Genomic DNA, 27,743 nt, shown 5'->3' on the forward strand with positions numbered 1-27,743 from the left:
CTATCTATCTATCTATCTATCTATCTATCTATCTATCTATCTATCTAATTTGTTTCTTATCCCTATCTAAAAACAAATTTATAAGCATGGTTTCTTGAATGGAGCAGTAGAGAAGTTAACTCAGTTACACCAGATTGCCAAATAGAAAAAAAGTTGAAATAACTAATGTGAAATAAATGCAGAAATTCAACAGATTATAAAGAACGAAGGGTGTAACCATGCAACTCCATGGACAGTGACTACACATACAAGCAAATGAAAGCAGCTGACCACGTACCCACACACCTTGGCAGAGGTGCACTCCACACTCGTCGGCCACCACCAAGACAGATGATCTCTGATGTTCCTTCCAGTCGATAACCCGATGAGCATGAGAAGGTCAGAGTGTCACCAACCCCAAAGTTGAACCCGATTCGACTACCATACTGAGGAATGCCAGGATCTTCACAAGGTTCAAGGTTATATTCTGTAAATTAGAGAGAAAAATTTCCCCGTGGGGGAGGAAAGGACAAAGAAAATGATAGTGGTTACTTTTAAGGGTATATTCCTATTGTTTTTAGAACCTAGTCATGTTTCGAAGTGACTATATGAATAGCTATCAGAACATACAAATGGCACACATATGTTTCTTCTTTTGTGAAATAGCTAATAACTTGATTAATATTTGTATGTGTGGTATTCAATATAGATGAGAAAATATCACCTTCTGAGTAACAGATTAAAAAATAGCTATCTTATTGTTTTTTGCTGCATTAGAAACATTTTTATTTCATATATTTTTGACTTATGGCATAAGAACTGCATATTTTCAAACACAAAATAACATTTGAAATGAAATCATTTGCACTTTTGAAATGCTTTTGCGTAATATTTTACATTTAAATGATAAAGGCCCTTCTGCTTCTTGTATACAAGTTCAATTAATGCATATTCTGAAAAACACATGACTTGAGATGCAAGGGTTTATGTGTGCCTGAAGTAACCACACATTGAAAACTATTATATTATGGATTTTAACAGGAACTTTTCCCCAGGCAATAAATGAACATTATGAAAACGAACAACTAAACAGTCTTCAGGGTATGAAACAGTAGAGTTGATTAAACATTATAATTTATATACAGTCCTAAGAAGAAGTAGCTTATCTAAAAATATTCCCAGAGTAGTTACTGTGTAATTACAATAAAGAACAAGAGGCATTGCTTCATGTTGATTAGCTAATATTTTATGCTTTAAAAAAGTTACTTGGACTTTTTTTTAACATTCTAGGTTATGTTCATTTACTATTCATGATAAAATACTTTCATGATTTTAGCATCCAAACATTTCCATCCAAATACTAAGATAGTTGTTTAAGAACAAGGTTAGTGCTTGTGTCATTTTAATGTTAGCAAGTTGGCATAAGATTTACTTATTAATTTGTGTCTGTATTAAGAAATAGCTAGTTGTGTTCATTCAAATGGAAAGTACAACTCTAAGTGGTGGGAATATACATTTTATTCTCTTTGGTCTCATACATTTTCTTCCCCCTGTAATCTAAGTAATACTATTGTCTATAAGTGAGGTTATACTAGAAGAAAGGAGTAACTATGTTAATTTGATTATAGATTATAGATTATCTAATTCCAGAATAAATTATTATTTATTAATTATAATATATAATTAAAACATATAATTTATTATTAATTAAGATCATTAATTCTGGCCTGTTGACTATGCCTTCTATGCATTTTCCTAGACACATAAAACAAAGAAATCACTGGATTAATTCTCATTTCATTTTTGAGTTTAACTGAAACTTTAAAATATATATTTTAATTTTTATTTTGTGTTTACTAGGCACTTTAGCTAGTTTTGACCTCTGTTAGAATTTTGCAGGATTGGAAATTAAAGATATGTAATTATTGTACTTCCAGTAGATTTATAGCAAATTGATTTTTGCTTTTTCCCTTATTTATTACTAGAGATAATCTTCAGTGTATTCCAAGCTTTCCTTAAAACTTGACACATATTACTTTGCTTTCTTCTTTTTAAAATTTTTCTTCTTTCCAGCTATTTTTCACTGTTTTATCATCAGTTATGCTCATATCTTCAAACATTGCTTTTTAAAAAGTTACTGAATGAGCCCTTTTGTTTTTTGTTTATTTTCTCACCAGAGAATGTAATGTTAAATCCTTCATATGATATTGAAAAATCTGAAATGAAACGCAGTTGAGCCCTGAAATTTCCATAGAGACCAGCATTGATTGTTGGAGGAAGATCTGAACCAGTCAGGCGTGCCAGTGGTTGGGTAAAACTGCCGTTCTCTGTGATCAGTAAGTAGTCATGATGGTCTTCCAAATGAAAAGTGTGGAAGTTGAACTGCACACCTATTAATAAAAATAGAAACATTGAATTTACAGATAGATCAGTAAAACACAGAGAGTTACTGTCAAACTAACTATTAGCCAGAACTTTACTTATAACTAAATTTTCTGAAAATGAGAGGCATTGCTATAAAATATTCCAAATATATGTTATATTATTCTTTTTGTGTGTGTTTTTCCTTCAGGTTCATTATAAGAGATATAATGAGTCATGTCTTGGAAACTGCTTGAAAATACAATTTAAAAATCAATGCCTGGAAAAAAAATTACCTGGTTTTCTGAAAACTTCAAGAGAAATACATATCTTTTGTTTATAATAGAGGTGCAACTTCCTGGCAAATACTGCGCATGCCTCCATTTTCTTCTCCAATCCCTTCAACCAACATAAAAGCAATGCTTAATATTATAGCACTTAACTTCCAAATATGCTTGTTTATTTTAGAAGAGAAATATAAAACAGGCATAGGGAATGCCATTTGTTAGATGAATGTAATTATTTTCCATTTATTTATTTGTCACGCATTTCAACCTGTGCATATAATATGCAAAAAAATGTATATACAAGTGTTCAGCTCAATAGTTTCCACAAACTGAACACCTTTGCAAATAGTATCCAAATCAATAGCCACAATAATACCAACACCCAGAGCCTTCTTTATAAAACTTTTCTGTCATTTCAGTTTTCCAGAAGTAACCACTCACTCAACTTCTAATAGCACAAACTAATGTTGCTGCTTTGTATATATATTTTGTAGTTTATAGAAATGGAATCATATATACTCTTTTGGATCTGACTTCTTTTACTCAGCATTAGGTATGTGAGATTTCTCAATGTCATTGTGCGTAGTTGGGGGTGGTTCATTTTTGGTGATGCATAGTATAGCATTCCACCTTGTGAATATACCACATCTATTTACCTGTTCAACTCTTGATGGTCACTTAAGTCGTTTGCGTTTTACCACAAATGTAGACGGTATTACCATGAACAATTTATCTTTTGTGAACGTATGTGCTTTTTTCTGTTGGGTATGTATCTAGGAGTGGAATTACTGAATGATGGGAGTAATAACATGTGTTCTGCTTTAACAAATACTGTTTTACAAGTGGCCATGCTGATTTACATCTCCACAGACAACATGGTTGCTCCATATCTTCACCAATACTTGAAAATCTGGGGCTTTTTAATTTGTTCCATTCTAGTGAGTATGTAGTGGACTCCTTGTGGCATCACGATAGTATTTAATTATACTGTCAAGAACACATGTAAAAGACTAATGACTTCACACAAACACACACACTCAAATACACACAACACACTGTGTGTAAGAAGCCATCTGAAATAAAAAATGGCTACCGCAGGGATCCTTCCCTTGAGGTGCTTTATTTTTTTGTACCTCACCTACAAAATTACCAAAGTATTTGCTAAGAAAATTCCAAAATCTCAGAGTATGACAAGTAACATTTTTTATTCATTTACATTTTAGTTCCAAATGTTGGAAATTTAAGTCTTAACTCTCCATTGTTTAAAAAAAAAAGGGGACAGAAAATGAGACCAAAACAAATAGATTGAAAACACAAATATTAACACAACAAAGTTATCACTGCATAATGAATCAGAGAGTTCATATTTGAGAAAGATTTGAAATATATAAGGTACTATTTTCAAATTATTTTTCAAAATGCAAGTTTTGGTTTGTTTTTTTTACTCCTCTCTATAATTGGCAGGAATACAAGAGCCCTTTCAGAGGGGGTCTAAAAATTAAGTAGTTTTTCAAATGTTCTATAGTATAAAATCAGTATTGATACTAGACAGATGAAAGGAAAATGGGATTTTGACATAGTAAAGAGAAGATGCTTTGCTGTCCAGATTAGCTCCTGCAAAATAAAGTAAGGGTAGAAAGTTCAGATAAGTCAGTCTTATTTCTGCTATAAAGCTAAGAAAAAAATAGTGAGACAATAGGAGAGTAGATTGAAAAAAGAGAAATAAATCATTATGTATACTATATTATTTATATTTTTTAAGAAAAATGTGCTTATTTTGAAATACATAGAATGAATTATTTTAGAATTTCATTAATTAATTATTGGTGCCAACGAAGCCACTATTAAGTATTATTTACCTTTCTGAGCCCTACTTTCTCCATCTTTAAAATGGGGTTCTAATAGAGTTGTTTTGCAATTTAAATAAGGTAACATGAAAATGACTTCACACAGTGACTGGCACAGAGGAAGTATTCAGAAAGTGTTATTGCTATTGATCAATTTCCCAAAATGAGAGCTAATATTTTTGCTGTTATTTGGCCCTGACCAGCCGCTTTATAAAAAGAAGCTGCTGTTCATCAAGTCATGGATTAAATGGTCATATTTGCTTTCTTTCACTACCACAAAACAACTTAAGACCTTCAAAGTTGTGCCAAAGGTCAATTAATCCAAATAAGAAAATGATCCTGAGAAACTACTATATTCTAGTCATTATAGAATATAAATATTCAGAAGAATGTAAGTAACTCATGGCCTATCTGAGGAAAAAGGAACATGAACCAAAATTTTAATCATTCTGCCAAACTGGTTAATACAAGTCAATACAGGAGCATAGAAATAGAGGTAACAATTTGTCAAAGGGGTCTGTAGAGGTGTATAAAAATGACCTTCAAATGTAATGACCATCCAGGTCTGGTGGCTCACACCTGTAATCCCAGCACTTTGAGAGGCCTAGACAGGTGGATTGCTTGAATCCAGGAGTTTGAGATCAGCTTGGGAAACATGGCAGAATCCCATCTCTATGAAAATATGCAAAACTTAGCTGAGTGTGGTGGCATGCACTGGTAGTCCCACCTACTCAGGAGGCTGAGGTGGGAGGATCACCTGAGCCCAGGAAGATTGAGGATGCAGTGATCCAGGATCAGCCTGGGTAACAGGGTGAGAACCCATCTCAGGAAAAACATAAAAATAAAAACAAACAAACAAAAAACCCCAAAGCAATGACCTCCTAAAGCAAAAAGGCAATGACTTTCAAAAGCGAGAAGTTTGTGATGGTGCGGACCTAGGATAGACATTTTGGAAAGAAGGGGATTAGACAGGAAAAGACACCCAATTCTAACAAGACAGGGAGAAAAAGTCAGTGGTTTCAATATCATAATTACTTCTAGTAAGAATGCTAATTCAAGATGCCCAATAAAGGTAATTTATGTTATATATATATATATATCTGTATGACTTGTACTTAAAGTCAAAATAGTGTTAATATCTAGGTTTTAGTTATAGTCATGACACCAGCTATTACCTAAAGGGTGCCATTTGACTTTTTTTTTTCTAATATGTAAAATAATAGGTGTGGACTATGCTTTATTTAAGGACAGTCCAACTTCTAAACGTCTAAGGGTTTTTTTTCTGATGTACATTTTTTTCTCTAGGTTTCCCGTAACTATTTATAATTAGCATCCTGACTTCTATAACGTCTTTAAGGAAAATCTCTTATGGTGTCCTTGTAAATAAGGAGCAATGTAGGCTGAATGATACTGTCGTTAACTGAGTTTGAAACTACTGAACAATTGTATGTGTTCAAACACCTTGACTTAATGTTTAATGGTGAAGAGATTACAGATGGAACATATACATTTTATTATTTCTTAAATATTTAGATATTTAGATTTATCCTTGTTAAGATTCTTATCAACCCTTAAAATACTAATGATCATACTTATATAAGAACATCTGACTACATAATGTAAATGTAAATGAAATGCAAATCACTTCAAAATGATCTCATAGGAACTCTGAATCAAAATCAATATGATAAAGCATAACAGGGATATATATAAAAGTTTGCACTGAAGATAGAAAAAAAGCAATTGCATAATTATAGAATTTTAAGAATTGAATTTATCTGTATTTTAAGTCCCAGTAATCTAAAAAGATGATTTAGATTACTAAAAACTTCTTATCAATTAGTAGTATACCATGGCAGCAAAAAAGTTAATTAACACAAATACTGTCTTCTTTAATGAAAATAATTTTAGTGTTACACTGTGCCATGATGTGTTCAGTTTTAGAAAACCACATTTAAAGAGATAAGCTGGAATGCATCCAGAGAAAGTTGATTAGAGTGGTGATGAACATGAAAATATTATCTTATGATGAATTAAAGAAACTAGGAGTGTTCAGTCTGGGAAGAAAAGACTTGGAATCACGATCTAGGGATAGAGGACATGAAAAACATGGTAGTCTCAGAATGGTGAGTTGGTGTGTTTGAGGAGCTTTTGGTTGGAGCAAGGATTAGGCTGCTTTTTTTGGTATAGCTCCAGAGAGCAGAACAGGGATAACGGCTACAGAATAATTTTTAAACAATTAAATATGGAAAAAATGAGGAAGTTTTCCCAAGGAGTACAGTCCTTATCAACAGAAATATCCATAACAGGCCAGTTCATCATGTTTCTGAAACACCATATGGAGAAACTAGTTTTCTGAGTAAGAGGTTAGACTATATTACCTTGAATATTTCTCCCAACTTTGAAATTTTCCTTCATGTAACCTTTGCTACACTTTGGAAGAGTTGTACTTCAAACAAACTTAGTTGGCTCTTAAAAGAAAGGCATCTACGTCTGCATCTCTTGCCATGTAAATACAGATTTAATTAACACTTGCAACCTCTGAAGATGCAAAACTTTAAGTGTTAATTAAACCTCTATTTACATAGCAAGCAGTATGTAGCCCTCCACTCCCTTCTATAATATCAGGGAGCTTATTTTAAACTCCATTAATCTATTGCACACTGGGATAATGGGACACTTTGGTTAACTTCCAGCAAAGAGTCTTCTATTAATAAAGATTGACAAAAATCACAGTTTACAAAGTCTTCTACCTCATTCCTGCTATTCAGTACCAGAATACTCATTTTAACAACACTTTTTTCTCAGCAATATTTAATTCATTGTAGAAATCTAACCAAACTAGTCCCGATATAATTCTCACTTCCTGAGAAAATAATATGTAATTTAATCAAAGGCAAACTTTATTTCTGAAAACACAAATTTAAATGTATTAAACACAAGCTTTTAGTTTTAATTGTAACAACATCTTCTCATTGCTAAAAGTATTTTGTTTTGATTTTTTTTAGATTTTCTATATTAAAATCAATAAATATATTTTAATAGTAAAATTCAATAATATAATAGATCAACAGAGCTAAAAAAAAGTACTTTTCAAAATCAGATTTTAAAATGAATAAACTAGCTCCTTTAGAAGATCAGCCCATGGAGATTTTCAAGTAAATAACTTTAATATATTTTTTTGTTTTCATATATTAGAATGGTCATTTTACCATTCATAAGTTGTTACCTTGATAAATTACACTGTACCATGATAAATTTGAAGTATATACTTATACACTTCTAATTATAAGCAATATTTGCAAAAATGGATGGTAAATTAAACATGAGTAATTGTTTAGCAGTCCCTCTTATTAAGCACTGAGAAAATGAACTATTAATCATGCAAAATTGTTTGTTATAGATTCCTATACGGATACATGTCATTCTTTAGAGGATTCCTTTCAAAACAGTGAAGTAGGTTGTAAAAGTTTTATGAGTATGGTTGAATCTCATGAATGAACCATATTTAATACTACAGAGCCTTTTACTTATTTGTTTATTTGTAAAAGGATATTTATTAACATCTACCTTATGCAGAGTGCAATTTTACACTCTATTTATGTGAGACATATCTGTAGCTCTGTACTAAAGAATCTGAGACACAGATATTTATAGAATGGCTATAAATTTATATAGAGAATATAATTGTTATAAACAAAAACAGAAACATTTATAAATAAGTATATATAAACACATACTAGTTGCCTTAAAAATTGGCTTAGCATATCAGAGCATCTCATATTCCCCTTTGAACTCCTGAAATCAACTTCTTAACACTATGCCAGAAACTAAAGCCATCTTGTTTGAGGTTTTCCTGTTACAAAAATTTCAAATGACATTAGTTTATTGTATCAAAAGTAAACAAATCTCTCACAGCACCAGCCTGGTAAAAACATGAGCACAATATAATACTATAGAAGAGTAAATATAATTTTTGTGGCAATTATTTAAATTGAAATGTGTTTAGTATATTGTAGTACTGATCTGTTTTTGCTCATGCAAAATAACATGTAAAGGAAAGTGAAATAAAAATAGACTCAATGAAAATTCAGAAGACAGTCCAATTATTATTTCATGAGGCAAATTACCTTTTCCGTGGGTTACATCAACAGTCCATGTACAATTCAGAGAATTTGGATAAAATTCCGGGTAACCAGGTGATAAGATTGTTCCACTAGGCCCTCTAACATCTCCTCCACATAATGCTGAAATACAAAGAAACAGATCCATGTGATCAGCAGTGAGAGAGACAGAGGGTGAACAAATCTCTTATCTCCTCTCTTGAATTGAGCAGTCGCATTATCTTTGCTTATGCTACATCCTGGTAATAACAGGTGTGTATGCAGCACTAGAGAAGAAAAGGGTACTCGGTAGCATCTGAGAATTAGTGCTGTCCCAAGAGAACATGGCTCAACTTACCAAGTTTGAATTTGAAGTATGTGCTAATACATTTCTAATTATAAGCAGTATTTCCATAAATTGGTGGTAAATTAAACATGAGTAATTAATTGTTTAGCAGTCGCTCTTATTAAGCACTAAGAAAATGAATTGTTAACTGTATAAAACTGTTTGATATAGACTCCTAAAGGGATATGTGTCATTCTTTACAGGATTCCTTTCAAAACTATGAAGTGAGTTGTAAAAGTTTTCAAGGCTGCTTCTGTATTTCTGTATTTTTCTAGGAAATATTATGAACAAAAATAATCTTTTGAGGGGGTGTAGTTTTGTAAGTAATTATTCTAAGATAGTAAAAGTAAGTTAATTATCTGAAGTCAAAAAATTAATATTTGATTTGATATTCATTTCTTTGAGAACAAATCATAGTTTATAAGGTCTTCTACTATATTCAACAGCCATCAGTGCTTACGGTATGCCAGACAATTTTATCAAAATTGAAAGCTGGAGGAAGCAAAAAAATATTGCCTAGTAATCATTTTTATTCTAGTGTGAGCAAAGAATTTGTTGACTCCTTATTCACTTTCACTTGGAAAGGCTATCTCTTAGACACAGCCAAGGGCAGTAAGAATCATGAATGCCACATGTACCCTTGTCTAATTTGATACTTGCCCACTTTCTTAGCACACTAGAAAAGTGAGTTTGGGTTTTGTCTCTTCCAAAAACACCTAACATTATAACATGATATGAATTTGTTGAGTGAAATATGATGAGTGAAATGTCTACTGAATTAAAACATACAGTCTCTATTTCAAAGGACTATATGTCATGCAGCTAGAATAAAATTTCTCAATGAACACAGGAATGAAAATTAAGGGAGTTAAATTAATTTAAAATACACAAAAAGGTAACAAAAAAGAGAGATGCAAACTTTTAGAAAGGACACCAGATATGTGCTCCTGAGCATGCACATTTATGTGTATTTGTATATCTGTGTGTTTGTGTGTGTGGGTATTTACAAGAAGTTGAGAGGAAGTTTTTCTGTATATCAGTATTCTTTCAAATAAAGATACTTCGTCAATTATCCTACTTCCTGAGAAGTTTCTTGGGAATTTTTTTGTCTGTAAGCTGTACCTATATATGTATGTAGAAGGGGAAACTTAAAGGGACATTCTGCAGGTAAATGCGTAAATCTATGTAACACATAAACACATTTAAAAATTTAGGAGGAATGGTCAACAACTAATATAACAAACATTCATAGTATTACTTTGACTAGAATCAGATGGGAAAATATAGAACATATTTTTATAACAAAGTGACGATTTCTGTTATTTGAAAATAATTATCACTGGATGAAGACACTGAAGAGAATGGACTTAAAGATGGAATTTCATAGTAAATAGTGGAGAAAGAATGTAATTTAAGTTTTTTTGAAAGATGAAACTAAAAACATAAAGACATAAATTTTATTTTATATCTAATAAAACAGGATAAAATTACAATGATTTACTAATTCTTATCAAAAACAAGAGCAAACACTGTTTTGAACTTAAAATGTAGCTGGCACTATTCTGCAGATTTTATTTATGTTAACTCAGCCCTCACAACAACCTTTTGAGAAAAATGCTGTAATTATTCGGTTTACAGATGAGAAAGCAAGTATAGAAAGAACTCAGTCTAGTTCCAGAGTCTATGATCTCAGGCAGATTCTTGAATTGTGTGGATGTTTTTCCCACATTAAGAGTACTATTTTAGCAAGCTGTGATGTTCTTTATTCATGTTTGATTTTGTAGCACTTCCCTCAAAATGATGAATATATAAAAAAAAATTCAAGGGCATCCTTTATTTTCTCAGAGATTCATTTAATCCTCTCATTTTCAAATCACTTTTTTTTTTTTTTTTTTTTTTTTTTTTTTTCAGATGGAGTCTCGCTTTGTCCCCCAGGGCTGGAGTGCAGTGGCGCGATCTCGGCTCCCTGCAAGCTCCGCCTCTCGGGTTCACGCCATTCTCCTGCCTCCATCTGCCTGAGAGTGTATACACTACTGTCAATTCCTCATATGGAAAAAGCCTGTCTGCAACGTAAGAGAATTATGTGGATACACAAAGAAAAGTCTAGGTGTAAGATGGAGAAATTCTTAAAAAGTTTTGAATTTATGCTTCTTATTAGCAATGAGAGGTATCCCACCTTGCCTTTTCTACTAGTTGAACAGTTCAACATCAGCTTCTGCTTTGATTTTTAAATACCAGTTAGAGTTGGGTTTCTGTCACTTACAATCACAAATTAAAGATGTTTTGATGATTTGTTTAAATCTTGATATAAAAACAAATTAGCTTAAAACTGTTTAAAAAATGATGGCACTGACAGTACTTGAAAATTTAATCATAAAATGACAAATGGTATCTTCCACCTCAAGAAATAGTAAGTGTAGAATTTGAAAATAGTACTGTAAATAGAAATTAAAACCCATAGTTAAATAATATATAGATTTACATTGAGTGTGCTTTTTGACAAGCAAGTATGCAAGCACTTCCCAATCTTAGGAGAAGCAGTTTGCTCCACTGGATTTTATATGTGTTTCCTGAAAAATGAAGCACTCCTGACTTATTCTCATAGAAACAAAGAAGCAGTAAGGAACACTGGTATACTATTTATTATAACTAGGAACTTGACGCAACAGGGTAGTCTGAGTAAACTACCATGGTGCTGTGTAGCTGGTTAGAATTTTTGTAGACAGGCTGGCCTTCTATTTGAACTGGGGCATGTTGCCATTCAAGGCAGGAAACAAATGCTGAATTTTTTTCAGGGCTTTCTTCTCATACCAATTTGGCATTTTCAAGGCTGTTTTTAAAAGGTCCACAGCATGTTTTTAAAATAGTTACACAGGTGAGTTTTAAATATATATGCATATATAAACAGGGTAGATACATAGATAGTATCTTTACACATGGAGTAAGTTTGGCTGATTAGCAATAGTCTTTATTTTGTGAATGGTTTGATAACATAAATTTGCCAGAAATCAGAAGAACTTTTAAAAAATCTAAAAGATTTATAATTATGTTAAACCCGATATAAAAAAACTATATTGATTTTTCTGTTTATAAATCAGCATATTTTGCATGTCGAATGAGTTATTACCATCACAGGTTGGAAGTGGATGACTCCACCAGTGGTTTTTTTCGCATAGAAGGGGCTCTTCATGGCTCAACCTGTATCCTGGATAACAACTAAATGAAACAGTAGAGCCAATGGAGAAATCATGACCATAGCGACGGCCATGTACAGGTATGCCAGGGTCCAAGCAAGAATACGTGTTCACTGTAACACCTGGAAAACAAAGGGAAGAAAATGAAGAGTAAGCTTGGTGGGATTTGGATTTGCTGAAAATAATTCCTAGTTCTTCAAACAATTACAAGCAATGATTTTTACAAATAAAGGTACTCGTACTTCATTTTTAAAATCAGCAATTTATTTAATAAATTTGTTTTCTCATTTCCCACCAGTAAGGATCAAATTCAGGTCATTTAATTATATAAGAACTTGATGAAAATGTATAACTATCTGTAAAACTTTGTATTGTTATAAATTTTGTGTATATATACACATATATCACAATAATAATCATACCAATAGTCAACATTTCTTGACCTTTCTATATTCCAAGCACCGTTCTAAATATTATACAAAATTTTCTCATTTAATTACTAAAGGAAAAAGAAGAAGAGTAGAGGCATTTTGCAAGGTATGAAAGTATGAACACCAGAACCGTTCTAAGTAAAACCAATTAGCACATTTCCTCTGGTGGTTAACTGTTGTTGTTATCAATAGTCTCTAGTACACTTCAGTGTCTCCTGATATCTTCCTTGCAATTTACAATCCCTAGCTGAGATCATACCATGACAATGTTTTTCCTTTAATAAGATATGGCTTCTCAACCTCGGCACTGCTGACATTTTGGACTGGATACTTCTGTGTTGTGGGTGTTCTGTGCATTGGAGTACTTTTAGAAACATTCCTGGCCTCTACCTGTTCGATGCCAGTAGCACTTCTCCAATCATGGCAATAACAAATAGCTCCAGATATTACTACACATTTCTTGGGGTGCAACAGTGCTCTCAGTTGAGAACCACTGGTATAAACTATAACAAGTAATTATTCTTTTCTTCCTATATAGGATATTTAAACAATGAATACTATTCCTACATTCCAAAATTAGTCGTTAACATTTTTAAGATTGTATAATTATATTAAATCATATTTATGTGAGAAAATATTTATTTGTATTAGCTACCCAATTCAAAAATGAAGCTAAACAAAATGGTACAAAATAGAAGTTTAATTTTAAAGAGGGAAATAGTACATTTTAAGTGTATTTATCAAGCATATTCGTTTCATCTAAATGGTGTTATTTTAATGACAAACTAAAATACAATAGAGACAATTTTATCTTCAACACAACTACTTTTATCTGCTAAGTTCCTCTTCTAAGTGTGACCATTATTTTTCTAAGCACCCAGTGCATTTTTTTTTTTTTTTTTTTTTTTTTTTTTGACAGAGTCTCACTTTGTCACCCAGGCTGGAGTACAATGGCGTGATCTCAGCTCACTGTGACCTTCACCTGCTGGGTTTGAGAAATTCTCCTGCCTCAGCCTCCCAAGTAGCTGGGACTACAGGCACATGCCACCATGCCCGGCTAATTTTTTGTATTGTTAGTAGAGACGGGGTTTTACCATGCTGGCCAGGCTGGTCTTGAACTCCTGACCTTGTGATCTTCCCGCATCAGCCTCCCAAAATGCTGGGATTACAGGCGTGAGTCACTGCACCTGGCCAGCACCCAGTGCTTTTAAACTCTCATTCATCTTTGATTCCTCACTTTTTTCCTCCACAAAATATGTCTGAAATCCATTCTCACTGAAAAGCATCATGTCATGTATTATTTCTCTTACCCTATCCAAGGCCCTCATCACCTCAAGTTTATGAAACAAACAATAACATTTAGCATGTTTTTTAGTATCTTTCATCGCCAATTTATTCTATATAAAATGCTGGACATACGTATAGCCAAAACATGTTTTTTCATTGCTTTAATACCCTATGGCTAATGGCACCATTTTAAGTCATCACCCTGAAAATTAAGATTCCCAAATTAGACTTTACTATTCTAAATTGTCATTATCTCCCAATGGCCATTCTTTATATCAATCAGATAAGTCTCCTCATTAGTTTTAGGCTTTGTCTCACAGGAATATCTTCAGTTGTCCTCTTAATGTACACAATCTTCTCAATCTTTAACAGAAAAGTTTAGACCCCCTTCCTTCAGGTTCCAATTTCCCCCAATGTTCCAGGTGATATATAACTTTCCTTTACATGAAACTCTAACATTGTAGTAAAATCGTCTAAAATCAGAGAAATGGGGGTTGCAGTGGTCATATACAATGTACATTACAGTAAAATTTAATTATTCAAAAGTGATTGTAATGCTTTAGTTCATTGACCTATAGTAAAGGTCAATGAATATATGGGGTTAAAAATTCATTTGCCTTTCTTGGCTTTTCAACTGATAAAGTAAGACGATGTATTTCTTTTATGTCTTCCACTGTGCTGCATTGATCTAGGGGTCACAAAATAAGTCTAAAGAAATAGTTCATAATTGATTGACAAGCAAATAACTCAAGGCATAATACAAGGCAATGGAAATGTTGCAAAATTGAGAAAATGAGAAACATCATGATGAACTGATGTCAGTATTATTTATTAACTAATAGTCATTACTAAATACTAAAACATAATTGGTAAGTAGTTTTAGAAGTTTTTTTTTTTTAGACGGAGTCTCACCCATCCTACAGGCTGGAATGCAGTGGCTAATCTTGGCTCACTGCAGCCTCCACTTCGCTTCCTGGGTTCAAGCAATCAATTCTCCTGCCTCAGCCTCCCAAGTAGCTAGAATTATAGGCACGCACCACCACTCCTGGTTAAATTTTGTATTTTTAGTAGAGACGTGGTTTCACCATGTTGGCCAGGCTGGTCTCAAACTAATGACCTCAAGTGATACTCCTGCCTCAGCCTCCAAAGTGCTGGGATTACAGGCGTTAGTCACCGTGCCCAGCTAGTTTTAGAAAATTCTTAAATGTTGGCAATGTACGTAATTTTCAGAAGTTCATGTCTGCATTATATCAAATGACATTAACATTTATCTTTTTCCTTATTGCTTTACAGAGCTTGTTTTTTTAAAAAGTAGAATCTCAAAATAGACATTTTTCTTATTCATGTAATAAAATGTTTAATATTTTATGTTTCTGTTTCTACTACTCCTCCCCTCAAATATCTATTGATCATAAATTGTACATTATTTTAGATGTCTAACATTTTCCTTAATTGGAAAATATATCTATTTGTTCATATGAAAAATATATATTTGGAGATGAATATATGTCTATAGGTTTGTTCTGTATCCATTTTCAATTTTAAAATTTGTGTAATATTTAGATATCTAAGACTTAATTATAGTCATATTTCAAGCAATACAACATAATAAACAGATGTGATTTTTCCTGGGGAAAAACTATGGAAATAAAAATAAATTATATTTCTAAAGTCTACTCATGTTGTTATAATTTTAATGTGTTTTGAAACCTATAAATAATCTCATCTTTTTTTTTTTGTCTTTTTTTTTTTTTTTTTTTTTTGAGATGGATGCCCACTCTGTCACCCGGGCTGGAGTACAATGGTGTGATCTTGGCTCACTGCAACCTCTACCTCCCGGGTTCAAGTGATTCTCCTGCCTCAGCCTCCTGAGTAGCTTGGATTACAAGCATGCACCACCATGCCTGGCTAATTTTTGTATTTTTAGTAGAGATGGGGTTTCACCATGTTGGTCAGGCTGGTCTCGAACTCCTGACCTCGTGATCTGCCTGCCTTGGCCTCCCAAAGTGTTGGGATTACAGACGTGAGCCAACGCACCTAGCCAACCTTATCTTATTGACAGTTTTTGTAATCCCCATGTTTTGAGGGGCAGATAGAATGGGGTAAAAAATGCTTTGGGAAAGGGAATATAACAGAAACCTGGAGTACAAACAGTGGTGGCACTGCAAGCATTCCTTCCTATGGGATTTTGGTTGCCTGGGGAAGACAAATTACTTTCACTTTCAATGAATTTGATTGAAAAAATAGAAATACACCAAATGCCAAATATATTGTTAGTGTTCTCATTAGTAATCTACTGATTTTGAGGTTTGTGAATGGTTCATTTGAAAAAGATAGTTTAGTTACCTTCAGCTTGGGAAACAGTAAGAAAGAGATGAATGAAAAGGCTTTTGTTTGTTTCTTGATAAGAAAGGATTTATGATGTTGGAGATTATTTCACAGGAGTAAATATACCACAAGACTAATAGAATAAAATGAGAGAAGGTGATTTCTTAAAGACAAATTTAAATACAAAGTTATTGCATCTTGTTAGATTTGACAAAATTAATACCAAATGTGTCTCTAATCAACCTCAACGTTTCTCAGCTCTCAGCTTCCACTTTGCCTTTTAAGGCACTAGCCCTCAAAAATAACTTGGACTATGCCACTAAGGACCTGTAAGTGACAAACTTGCTGACTGAAGGTATGCACTTGAGCAAGACTTCTTATTTCTATTCCTTATCTGACTAGCTTTTGTAGGAGAAATGTAAAGGCTATCATTTATTGAGAACATACTGCATGTTACCAGTTATGCGGACACATTTTGTATGTTTTGTTTCATTTAATCTTTAAAATAGTCCTGTTTTTGATAAAGACCACATACCTTGGGTGGAATGGGATTGAATACCATTTACTGGGTAAAGGATACAGCAATGGACTAAAAGAAAAGCTGCCTGCATATTGATATCAATTAATTACTAGTGAGAATTAGTTTTGAAGTAGATTTTTCTAAATGACTAATTTGACTCAGGTTTAGCAAATACACGTTAGACTAAAAATATCAGTTAAGGCACGTTAGTTCATTTGAACCCCCAAGTATGTGTGCATTCTCTTACTGCATTTTACCATGATTTTTACAAAATATGCTTTCATGCCACAAAGCTCAAAATAATGGGAAGTTAATATAGTCAATACTGTAGATAAGATGATTTAAAAAACTAATGGATCTGTATTGACAATTATTTTAAAAACCCATGAGTCCATTGACTATATCTATTGAAGATAGATGCCCAATAGCAAATGCAAAACTATATATTTCAAATGCAGAAATTTCTTCTTGAGGGGGAAAGGGTCATAATCAACTTTAATATTAAAATAAATAATATAATATCTGCATTTGAAATAAAGACATATTTTAATAACCCGCTTAAGTGTGTCGTTAGATTAATTTATCAAAAGTGCATTTCATGTAAAAGTATATGGCTATGCATTCATGATGAAAATGTATGCATATGTAAATTCATATGTTTGCACACACATAAATCTTATGCAATATAGCCACACATGTGCAAGATGTTTATAAAGGGGAAAAAAAAGCTCATTTCTGTGTTCACATCAGCATCAAAATGTTTCAAAAATCAAAATATTTTAGACTTTTTAAACAAAACCATGAGATTTAATAGGGATTATAATGATTCCAACACTCTGAATTATAGCTTGTATTAATATAGTTTTCTCAACTTATATTAATCATATTTGAATATATGTGTATACAGTTTGCTTTTTAATTTTAATATTATTTGAAACATTTTATGCAAAATAATAAAATTAAATATTTTAAATAGAAAATATGTGCAATTAGTGTGAGGAAACTATAAAAGAATGACTGAATTTGTGAAGTAAATGCTAAAAAAGTTATTGTTTATATATATCTCAGACTGGCTATTACTGTCTATTATCTGCTTTTCAGAACTATACACAAATAATTGGTACAAAAACTCATTTTCAAATAATGATTTGATGCTTCTGATATTTCTTTAGTATTTTGTTTCATAATGATATTAGATAGATATTGCTGGAAAATCTATTGCAGAATTTACTAAAACACACACCTTATAAAGCATTAACATTCTTATAGATGAAGGAAAGCTTTGACTTAAAATAAATAGAGCTACTAGTTCTATTAGTAAAACTATAATAATACAAAAAGTAGGGCAAACAGAATGAGAAAATCAAAAAGTTTTATCATTACTTACTTTCATAATGAATCTTGAAACCATTATTGGAACGACTGTTGTCTGTTGTAAATAGAAGGTATATAAAATTACTGCTACTAAATAGAAACTGGGGCACTTGGGTGCCATTGTAAGATCCAAGCAAGGGTGACAGAAGATTTGGCCCATCATGAACTTCCAGAACATCATAATTCAGTTCAGTCTGAAATCTAAGATTAAAAGACATATGTGAAAATATATTTAGAATTAACACTATATATGGAAATAATACTTTAGACTGCTATTTAAATTCCTATTTAAAATTTTTCCATTTCATATTGTAATTTTCTTTAGCCTATCCAATATCTAAGATATCATTTAAGACACCATCATTTGTGAATACCAAAGGTATAAGCTCTTATTCCTATGAAAAATTATTATTAAAAAGTTATGTATTTTTCCTAAGTATGATTCTTTCAAATATCATAAATTATCTTATAACTGGACTGTTCATGAACCAAACATATTTTTGGAATTATCTTTGGTTGTCTTCCTCATTTTTATGGAAAACTATGTGGTTTACATTTATTTTCAATCAGATAATTAGATTCTCATCTTAATAACACACACATTTCAAATTTGACATCTGCTTTTATAATTATTTTTTATTCAAGTGTTTTTTATTGATACATAACATTTATACAAAATTTTTGGACAAATCTATTTCTGCCTTTAAACATGTGATAAAGTTTGTATTTGAAAACAACAGTTCTAAGTAGGTAGTAACTAATGATGATACATTTGATGTTTATTAAAGTATCAGCAGCTCTATTAAAGACTTCATTGACATTAGTTTTTGTAATCCTCCCATTAACCCTATGGTGTAGCTCATATTATTAAACCCACTTTCCAAGTAAGAAAACCACAGCCTTAAAAACTTTTTTTTTCTTTTTACTTTGTTTTTTGTTTTTTTTTTTTTTTTTTGAGGCAAAATCTTATTCCGTCACCCAGGCTAGAGTGCAGTGGTGCCATCTTGGGTCACTGCAGCATCTGCCTCCTGGACTAAAGCAATTCTTGTGCCTCAGCCTTCTGAGTAGCTGGAATTACAGGCGTGTGCCACCATGCCTGGCTAATTTTTGTATTTTCAGTAGACAAGGGGTTTCACCATCTTGGCCAGGCTGGTCTCTAAGTCCTGACCTCAAGTGATCCACCTGTCTCGACCTCCCAAAGTACTGGGATTACAGGCGTAAGCCACTGCACCCAGCCACCTTCAAAACTTAAATAGTATTACATTATCTTAAATTACAGAAGTAGGCATCAAAACCAAGTCTCCCTGACTCTAACCTCTATTCTATGATGTCTGATCTTATCGTTAGATTTTTGGTTGTTCTGCTGTTTTCAGTTCTTTAAAACATATTAATTTATTTTATAAACTTCAATCGACACAGGGCTACTTTTAACATGTATAACATCTATTTTAAAAAAATAGCATTTTGTATTCTTTCCTTGCACTTCAGGGTTATACTATATCCTGAATCTAGATCCAAGATCTAAACTGTGGAAAAATCTTTATGTGAACTCATGGAGTACTAAAATATTTTTCCCTTGCCTATGATGATCTTGAAGCCTAGAAAATTCTTTTCCTTGCTTTAACCAAGGTTTTCCTACACATCTTTCAGTTTCAGCTTAAATATGCGAACAGCAAGACCTCTTCTGTCCTCACATTGTAGATTATTTTATTTCCTATTCTACTGCCACAATTTACTGTGGCTTTTGTGACACTAATCACAGTAGTGTTTACTTTTTAGACAACTGTCTTCCTTAAAATTCTATAAACTCCATGAGGTTAAGCAGTGTGTTTTTGTCAATGCTTTGCATATAGTAGACACTCGATAAATATTTATTGGATCAAAGAAAAAATGAATGTATTTTAAAGTTAAAAATGTCTTTCTTTTCTCTAGGGTAGTTACTAATTTTATAAAAAAGTATCCAACATAATCGGATGCTTTAGTATTAACCATGTATTTTTACTCATTTTAAATGCATTTTCCAATAAAGTTTCAGTACTTTATTTCTCCAGTTTTATCTTCAGTACACTTTAAAAAATAATTTTTAGTTTGAAATGCCCACTAATTTTCAGAGAATCACTTTTACTATCACACTTGCCAGTCTTTTGCAGTATGTGTTATGAGATTAAACCACTTTATTCCTCAAAACCAAAATGAATAAAACTCATATGTGGTCAAACAAATGCCCAGAACTAATTGAATGGATTTAAAAAAGGTTAGAAACTCTATTTCATTATATCGTATCAGTCTCTGATATTATTATGAACATAGCATATGACATGTTAGTCAAAATTAAGTATTTAATACTGTTCAGGAAGCACAACTGCCTCCTGTTAATCAGTAAATAGTATATGTGAATTTTTGAAGTGTATTTTACTTCTAATTTTGCGACCTGGAATATATTGCATGTGTCTTATAAATGATTCAATAATATAGTGTAGAGAAGGAAAGATAAAGGAACACTAAGTTCTTTAAATAAATGATCAGATACTTAGAAATTGTCAATCTAGGCCAGGCACAGTGGCTTTCGCCTGTAATTCCAACCCTTTGGAGGCTGAGGTGGGTGAGTCACCTGAAGTCAGAAGTTTGAGACCAGCCTGGCCAACATAGTGAAACCCTGTCTCTACTAAAAATACAAAAATTAGCAAGGCGTGGTGGTTGGCACCTGTAATCCTAGCTACTTGGGAGGCTGAGGCACGAGAATCACTTGAACCTGGGAGGTGGAGGTTGCAGTGGGCCGAGATCGCACCACTGCACTCCAGCATGGGTGACAGAGTGAGACTTTGTCTCAAAAGAAAAAAAAAAAAAAGAAATTGTCAATCTATTATTTGATTGCTTTGTAGTCAGTCTATTGTGAATATTGAAATTGGAGTTTCACTTTGATAGCTAGTCAGCTGACAACAGCCAAATTAAAATGCACAGAAGAGTCAGGGATTACTTTGAATTGAAACATAAAGAGACTTAATTCTTAATAGAATAGCAACATTAACTGGTGATATAAAGAACATTGTTCAGCACCAGTGAATCTTTAAAAAGAAAATCATTGCAGATTTGCCCTAAGGAACTATAAAAATACATTCTAATAACAAGCAAAATGGGATAGGGTTACACAATAAATTGAATTTCTTTCATTTTCTGTTTTAAAATAGTTATATAAATTTCTCATGAATTGTCTCAATCTCGTGTTTATGAAATTAAATTTATTGTATATGCTAAACAAATATTATAGTAGCACTAAATGTTATTATAAATGAAATTGGATCTAATCTTATTCAATTTTTTTTTGTCTTTAAAAAACATTCTTGATGTAATCCAAACCCTTCCTAACCAAATTGAGATAGTCCTCATTAACTTAAAAAAAAATTCTCTGAAAGACTGATAGTGATAGCATGCATTCAGGGAGCTGAGGATAGGAAAAGGAACAGAAAGATACACTTTGAATGATTGATAGTAAAATGAATACCTCTTAGACTCAGGAGCTGCTGGATATTGAGAAAATTTAGAAAGGGTGGGGATAAACAAAAACAAAAATTCCTTTGCAGATCTGAGAGTAAGAATTGTTAAATGTTTGGATATGTTAAGAAGAGGTAAATGGTTTTAAAAACATGTTTGTTGGCGTTATTGCTATTTTGTTTTGCATTTTACAGGAAATCATATTTCTTGTAGTTTTATTGACAAGCTGTTGAGACAATCTCAAAGAGAAAATGAATGAATAATATATTGGTAAATAATATTACTTTCTGTAGGTTAATTCTAATCATTTTCTCCATCTGAGAATATAGAAAAAAACTACAAAATAGCTATGCCACCATGTTAAATATATTATCTGATTTTTACAAATTTTATTTTCAACAAATTTAAATGACTCACGAGTAGTGGAAAGTAAGTGACATGACTCTGAAATAAATCATTTCTTGGAACCAGCTTCTACAAAAATATTCTCAGAATAAGAGGAATTATTAAGGAGTTGGCAACTAGTGTCTTTACAAGAGTTTGGCTGGAAATCAGAAGGGAATTAGAGATTTTCAAGAATCCAGTATGTGTTAGATACTTTAGAAATGATATTCTATTTCTCAAAACAATCGTTACAGAAAAATAAAGCACCAAGACATTATAAGGCCACTGATCAAGGAAGTGGTAGACATATTTATGTCTGATTTCAAAGTGACTATTTTATGTTGCTACCATAATGGATAAAATTCACTTATTTTTTAAATTGAAATACTTTGTTCATCCCTTTGCTACTGAGTTACTGCTAACCATGTGATAGCTGTGTAAGATTTAGATTATTAAAAGAACCAATTTTCTGGCAAAGCATATGGAGTATAGACAGCCCTCAACCAATATCTCATACCCTTAAAAGGTCTTTAGAGAAGAATAAATGGAAGAAGATATTTAAGGATTATTTTTTCTTCAAATACCTCCAATTCAATAATCTTACAGGATTTGGGGTGGAAGTAAAGGAAAGGCAAATAGAAGGCTTAAGCCCCAAAAGGAGCATTTATTTCCGTTTACAACATTTGGAAGAATTTGGGACTTAATTTATTTTATTTATATAAGGTAGATTCAAAAGAAATATGTGATATAAATGTGCTCTGTTTATTCTAAAATACTGAAAATACCATTAATAAATTCTTAAAGCATTGTAACTCCTGATTATTCCAGTGTTTGGGCCAATTAACAAAGAATGATTTTTTAATGATTGGTTTTAGGGAAGTGGAAAAAGCCATGAGATTATAATTTATTTGAGTGGGTAATTTCAGGATTAAGAAATGAGGCACAGTGGACAAGTCCGGCTTGGTGATGTCCATGGGGAGAAGCCAAAATCTTTAAACTGTAGGAAACATTCCTCACTCCAGGACTATTCTGATCTATGCACAAGACTGATTATTGTTCCTGTGCACAAATCCTACATTGAAAATCACTTTTCAATTAGACTTTCTTGCTTCTAGCCTAATTTAAAAGATGTGTGTCTTAATCAATAGATAAGAGAATAAGAAAGTGGCAGAGTAAAACGTGCTAAGTAACTCTATTTATAGAAATTAAATTAAGTTTTTGTCTATTTAACTAGTGTTACATTTTATTAAAATGGCTGGAAAGATTTCACCAGAAAGTCAGGTTTGAAACAGTCTAATTTCAAATATAGGCTCTACAGTGCAAGTGAATTCATTTGGAGAATTCTAAATGGATTTAAACAAGATAGGCAAGCAGCAAAGAGGCCTATATTGGCCTGTTGGAAGGATAGAAGATACATGCTAAGAATTTTGGACAGAGAAAATAGTGCCTTCAAACAAAAGTCCAAAATCAAAAGTCAGAGTATGGATGCTCTCTGAATTGCAGGCATTGTCTGGCAATCAAACTGTTTGTCAAGTGGGCCACTCTTAGTAGCCTACTTTGAGCTGAAAGATACCAGGTGTTTATTTATTTAATGATGATTAATGACTCTCATTAGCAAATCAGCAGATGCTTTTCAACATAATAATGCACTTTGTGTTCATAAAGCTTAAACTAATTTTCTAGTCATATTATTTTTGGCTTATATAGTATTTTAAAAATGAATAACAGAATAAAAGAAAATGTTATTTTAAAATAACATTCCAGTTTCAATCAGCTAGAAGGTGGGGAAGGGGTGAGGTCTTCACAAGAAAACACTGCTGTTTGATAAAAAAAAATAATAATAATAATAGTTAGCATGTTTCAAAAGAAAGGCAAGATCCATTCCTAGTCCCCAACATCACCCAGAAAAACAAATCGCTAAATCGCTCTGCATAATAAAGTAATAGGTATTTTGAGACTTACCCTGCTATATACCAGAAGGAGCAGAGGGAATGTGGAAATGAAGACTGAAGATTCTAGATGCAGAAGAGATTAAAAATGAAGAACAAACAAATGGAAGAACATTCCATGCTCATGGGTAGGAAGAATCAATATTGTGAAAATGGCCATACTGCCCAAGGTAATTTATAGATTCAATGTCATCCCCATCAAGCTACCAATGACTTTCTTCACAGAATTGGAAAAAAAACTACTTTAAAGTTCATATGGAACCAAAAAAGAGCCCGCATTGCCAAGTCAATCCTAAGCCAAAAGAACAAAGCTGGAGGCATCATGCTACCTGACTTCTAACTATACTACAAGGCTACAGTAACCAAAACAGCATGGTACTGGTACCAAAACAGAGATATAGACCAATGGAACAGAACAGAGTGCTCAGAAATAATGCCACATATCTACAACTATCTGATCTTTGACAAACCTGACAAAAACAAGAAATGGGGAAAGGATTCCCTAATTAATAAATGGTGCTGGGAAAACTGGATAGCCATATGTAGAAAGCTGAAATTGGATCCCTCTCTTACACCTTTTACAAAAATTAATTCAAGATGGATTAAAGACTTAAATGTTAGACCTAAAACCATAAAAACCCTAGAAGAAAACCTAGGCAATACCATTCAGGACATAGGCATGGGCAAGGACTTCAGGTCTAAAACACCAAAAGCAATGGCAACAAAAGCCAAAACTGACAAATAGGATCTAATTAAACTAAAGAGCTTCTGCACAGCAAAAGAAACTACCATCAGAGTGAACAGGCAACCTACAGAATGGGAGAAAATTTTTGCAATCTACTCATCTGACAAAGGGCTAATATCCAGAATCTACAATGAACTCAAACAAATTTACAAGAAAATAATAAACAACCCCATCAAAAAGTGGGCAAAGGATATAAACAGACACTTCTCAAAAGAAGACATTTATGCAGCCAAAAAACACATGCAAAAATGCTCATCATCACTGGCCATCAGAGAAATGCAAATCAAAACCACAATGAGATACCATCTCACACCAGTTAGAATGGCCATCATTAAAGTCAGGAAACAACAGGTGCTGGAGAGGATGTGGAGAAATAGGAACACTTTTACACTGTTGGTGGGACTGTAAACTAGTTCAACCATTGTGGAAGTCAGTGTGGCAACTCCTCAGGGATCTAGAACTAGAAATACCATTTGACCCGGCCATCCCATTACTGGGTATATACCCAAATGATTATAAATCGTGCTGCTATAAAGACACATGCACATGTATGTTTATTGTGGCACTATTCACAATAGCAAAGACTTGGAATCAAGCCAAATGTCCAACAATGATAGACTGGATTAAGAAAATGTAGCACATATATACCATGAAATACTATGCAGCCATAAAAAATGATGAGTTCATGTCCTTTGTAGGGACATGGATGAAGCTGGAAACCATCATTCTCAGCAAACTATCGCAAGGACAAAAACCAAATGCCACACGTCCTCACTCATAGGTGGGAACTGAACACTGAGAACACATGGACACAGGAAGGGGAACATCACACACCGGGGCCTGTTGTGGGGTGGGGGGAGGGGGGAGGGATAGCATTAGGAGATATACCTAATGTTAAATGATGACTTAATGGGTGCAGCACACCAACGTGGCACATGTATACATATGTAACAAACCTGCACGTTGTGCACCTGTACCCTAAAACTTAAAGTATAATAAAAAAAAATGAAGAACAGTTTAGGATAAGAGAGGGGATTGGAGAGATACAAGCAATTATTCCTGTGATGAGGGTTATCAAGAAAATTTAGAACAGTGTAGGCTTATTCAATCTTAAATGACTCTAGATTGTGCAATAATCCTCTTCCATTGTCACCTGCATTATGGTTTTCATGAGAATGAAAGAAAGTGATACAAATGAATAGAGTAATGTTGAGAGAGTGCAGCAGCCTCAGTTTCTATTATGTAGGGTGATTCTGGAGACAGGATTTAAGTCCAGAAGTGAACAAAAGCACCCCCAGGCATTCTTGGAAAATTGAAGGAGAGAGTAGATTTCCCTTTTATGTGGGATAATGACTGGTGAGAGTCATCTAGCTGATAGATGCTATGAACTGATACAAATAAAATATGAAAATAACATATTTTCAACTACTGTTGCACCTCCTGATACAAAATAATGTTTAGTCCAAAACAAGAAATACAACAATTATGTACTTGACATATTATATAAATATATATGAGATTAATTCTGATAGACTGACAAATACGCTTGTTTTTCAAATGTAAAATACTAAATTTAAAAACTGAAAAATACGGATGAAATCTTTGTCTTATTGTTCCAAATCAATACATATCATGCTTTATCATGTATTCCAAACCAAATATAATTCTGTGTGCTAAAGTAAGGTTGGTTAATTTTAGTTCAACATTCATGGAACAACTATATTGGAAAAAGATTTAATAATGAATAACTAAGATGCTTTTCAAGCTTTCTAAAATTGCTATGGCAACATAAGCCATGTAAATCAATAAATAGGGGATACGGTTTTAACAGAATAGCAGCAACAACAACAAAATGCCAAATGAATGTAAATGAAAATTTTAAAAAATGTGTAAATCATTGTTGTGGGCTGAATTGTGTTCCCCCAAATTTCTATGTTGAAATTATAACCCCTAGTAGTACTTCAGAACGTGACAGTATTTGGAGAAAGAGACTGTAAAAGGGTAATTAAGGTAAAGTGAGATCATACAGATGGACCCTAATCCAATGTAACTGGTGTCCAGGATATAAACACACACAGAGAGAAAATCACACGAAGATAAATGGAGAAGAGAGCCATCTACAAGGCAAAAGGAGAATCCAGAATAAACTGTCTTGTGGATACCTTGATCTTGAACTTCTAGCCTCCAGAACTGTGAGAAAATTAGTTTCTGTTGTTTATCTCACACAGTCTGTGACATTTGGTTCTGGCAGCCCTAACTAATGTAGAAAACTAACATAGCCCTAGTAAACCGTGTAGATTATAACAAGATAGTGTTAAATTAAGTTTAGCTTAAAACCTCCTGTATACTTTGAATTCCCGCATAAGAAATGGCAACCTAACTAAGAGTATAATCTTGTAATAAATAGCTGAGTGTCATCCAATTACAGAAGCCAAGCTTCAGTCAATAACAGGCCACCAACTGATCAGATCATATCTATATAAGGCAAATGCCAAGTTGTAACTAATCAAGCTGTTTCTGTATGTCACTTCCTTTTTTTGTCTATAAATACTTTCTGCCCATTTGCCATGTGAAGCTCTTCATATTTACTGATTCAAGGTGCTACCTGATTCATGAATTGTTCTTTGCTCAAATAAACGTGGTTAAATTTAAGTTGTCTAAGGTTTTTCTTTTAACAGTAGAATGAACCCATGTGAAATGTTTAACACTTTACGTCTCTTCAAAGTGGAATCTGTTCTCTCCCATGCAAATGTTAACACTAGCATGGATAGACAAATTCAATGAAGGACCTTTTGAGTTAGGAAAGAATCATGTTAGGTTTGTAAAATTCAATCTTCAGTCAATAATAAATATATTCTGCTGTACTTATATGTTTCTCATGTGGATCTAATGCTTAAATAAGTTTTTTTTTCATCTGTTTGTTTTTTTAAGAAATGGGTTGGGAGATGAGAGAAGTCAATGATATAATTGAGAGATTATATAGATAAATCTATTTTGATTTGTAAATTGTGATTCAATAACATATGAGAGTTTCATTCTTTTAAAGTTTAAAATATTCAATATTATAGCCTTTTACAATATAGTTTATTTGATCAGTAATACTAATTTTTCTAGGG

At 32.7% G+C, this 27,743-nt stretch overlaps 1 protein-coding gene across 2 annotated transcripts in view; it reads right to left on the reverse strand.

Annotated features, from left to right (window-relative positions):
• Nucleotides 1-27,743, reverse strand: part of CSMD3 (CUB and Sushi multiple domains 3) — a 1,208,741-nt gene that overhangs the window by 409,727 nt on the left and 771,271 nt on the right. For both annotated transcript variants that reach the window (XM_032760296.2, XM_032760295.2), the window contains 5 exons: nt 18,071-18,258; nt 12,051-12,239; nt 8,605-8,721; nt 2,154-2,369; nt 278-466 (listed from right to left, as the gene is read on the reverse strand). In XM_032760296.2, the coding sequence (XP_032616187.1) occupies nt 278-466; nt 2,154-2,369; nt 8,605-8,721; nt 12,051-12,239; nt 18,071-18,258 (899 nt within the window). The remainder of the gene's footprint in view (nt 1-277; nt 467-2,153; nt 2,370-8,604; nt 8,722-12,050; nt 12,240-18,070; nt 18,259-27,743) is intronic.

This window comes from Hylobates moloch, unplaced genomic scaffold (assembly GCF_009828535.3).
Source record: "Hylobates moloch isolate HMO894 unplaced genomic scaffold, HMol_V3 SCAFFOLD_9, whole genome shotgun sequence".
Classification (NCBI taxonomy): Eukaryota; Metazoa; Chordata; class Mammalia; order Primates; family Hylobatidae; genus Hylobates; species Hylobates moloch.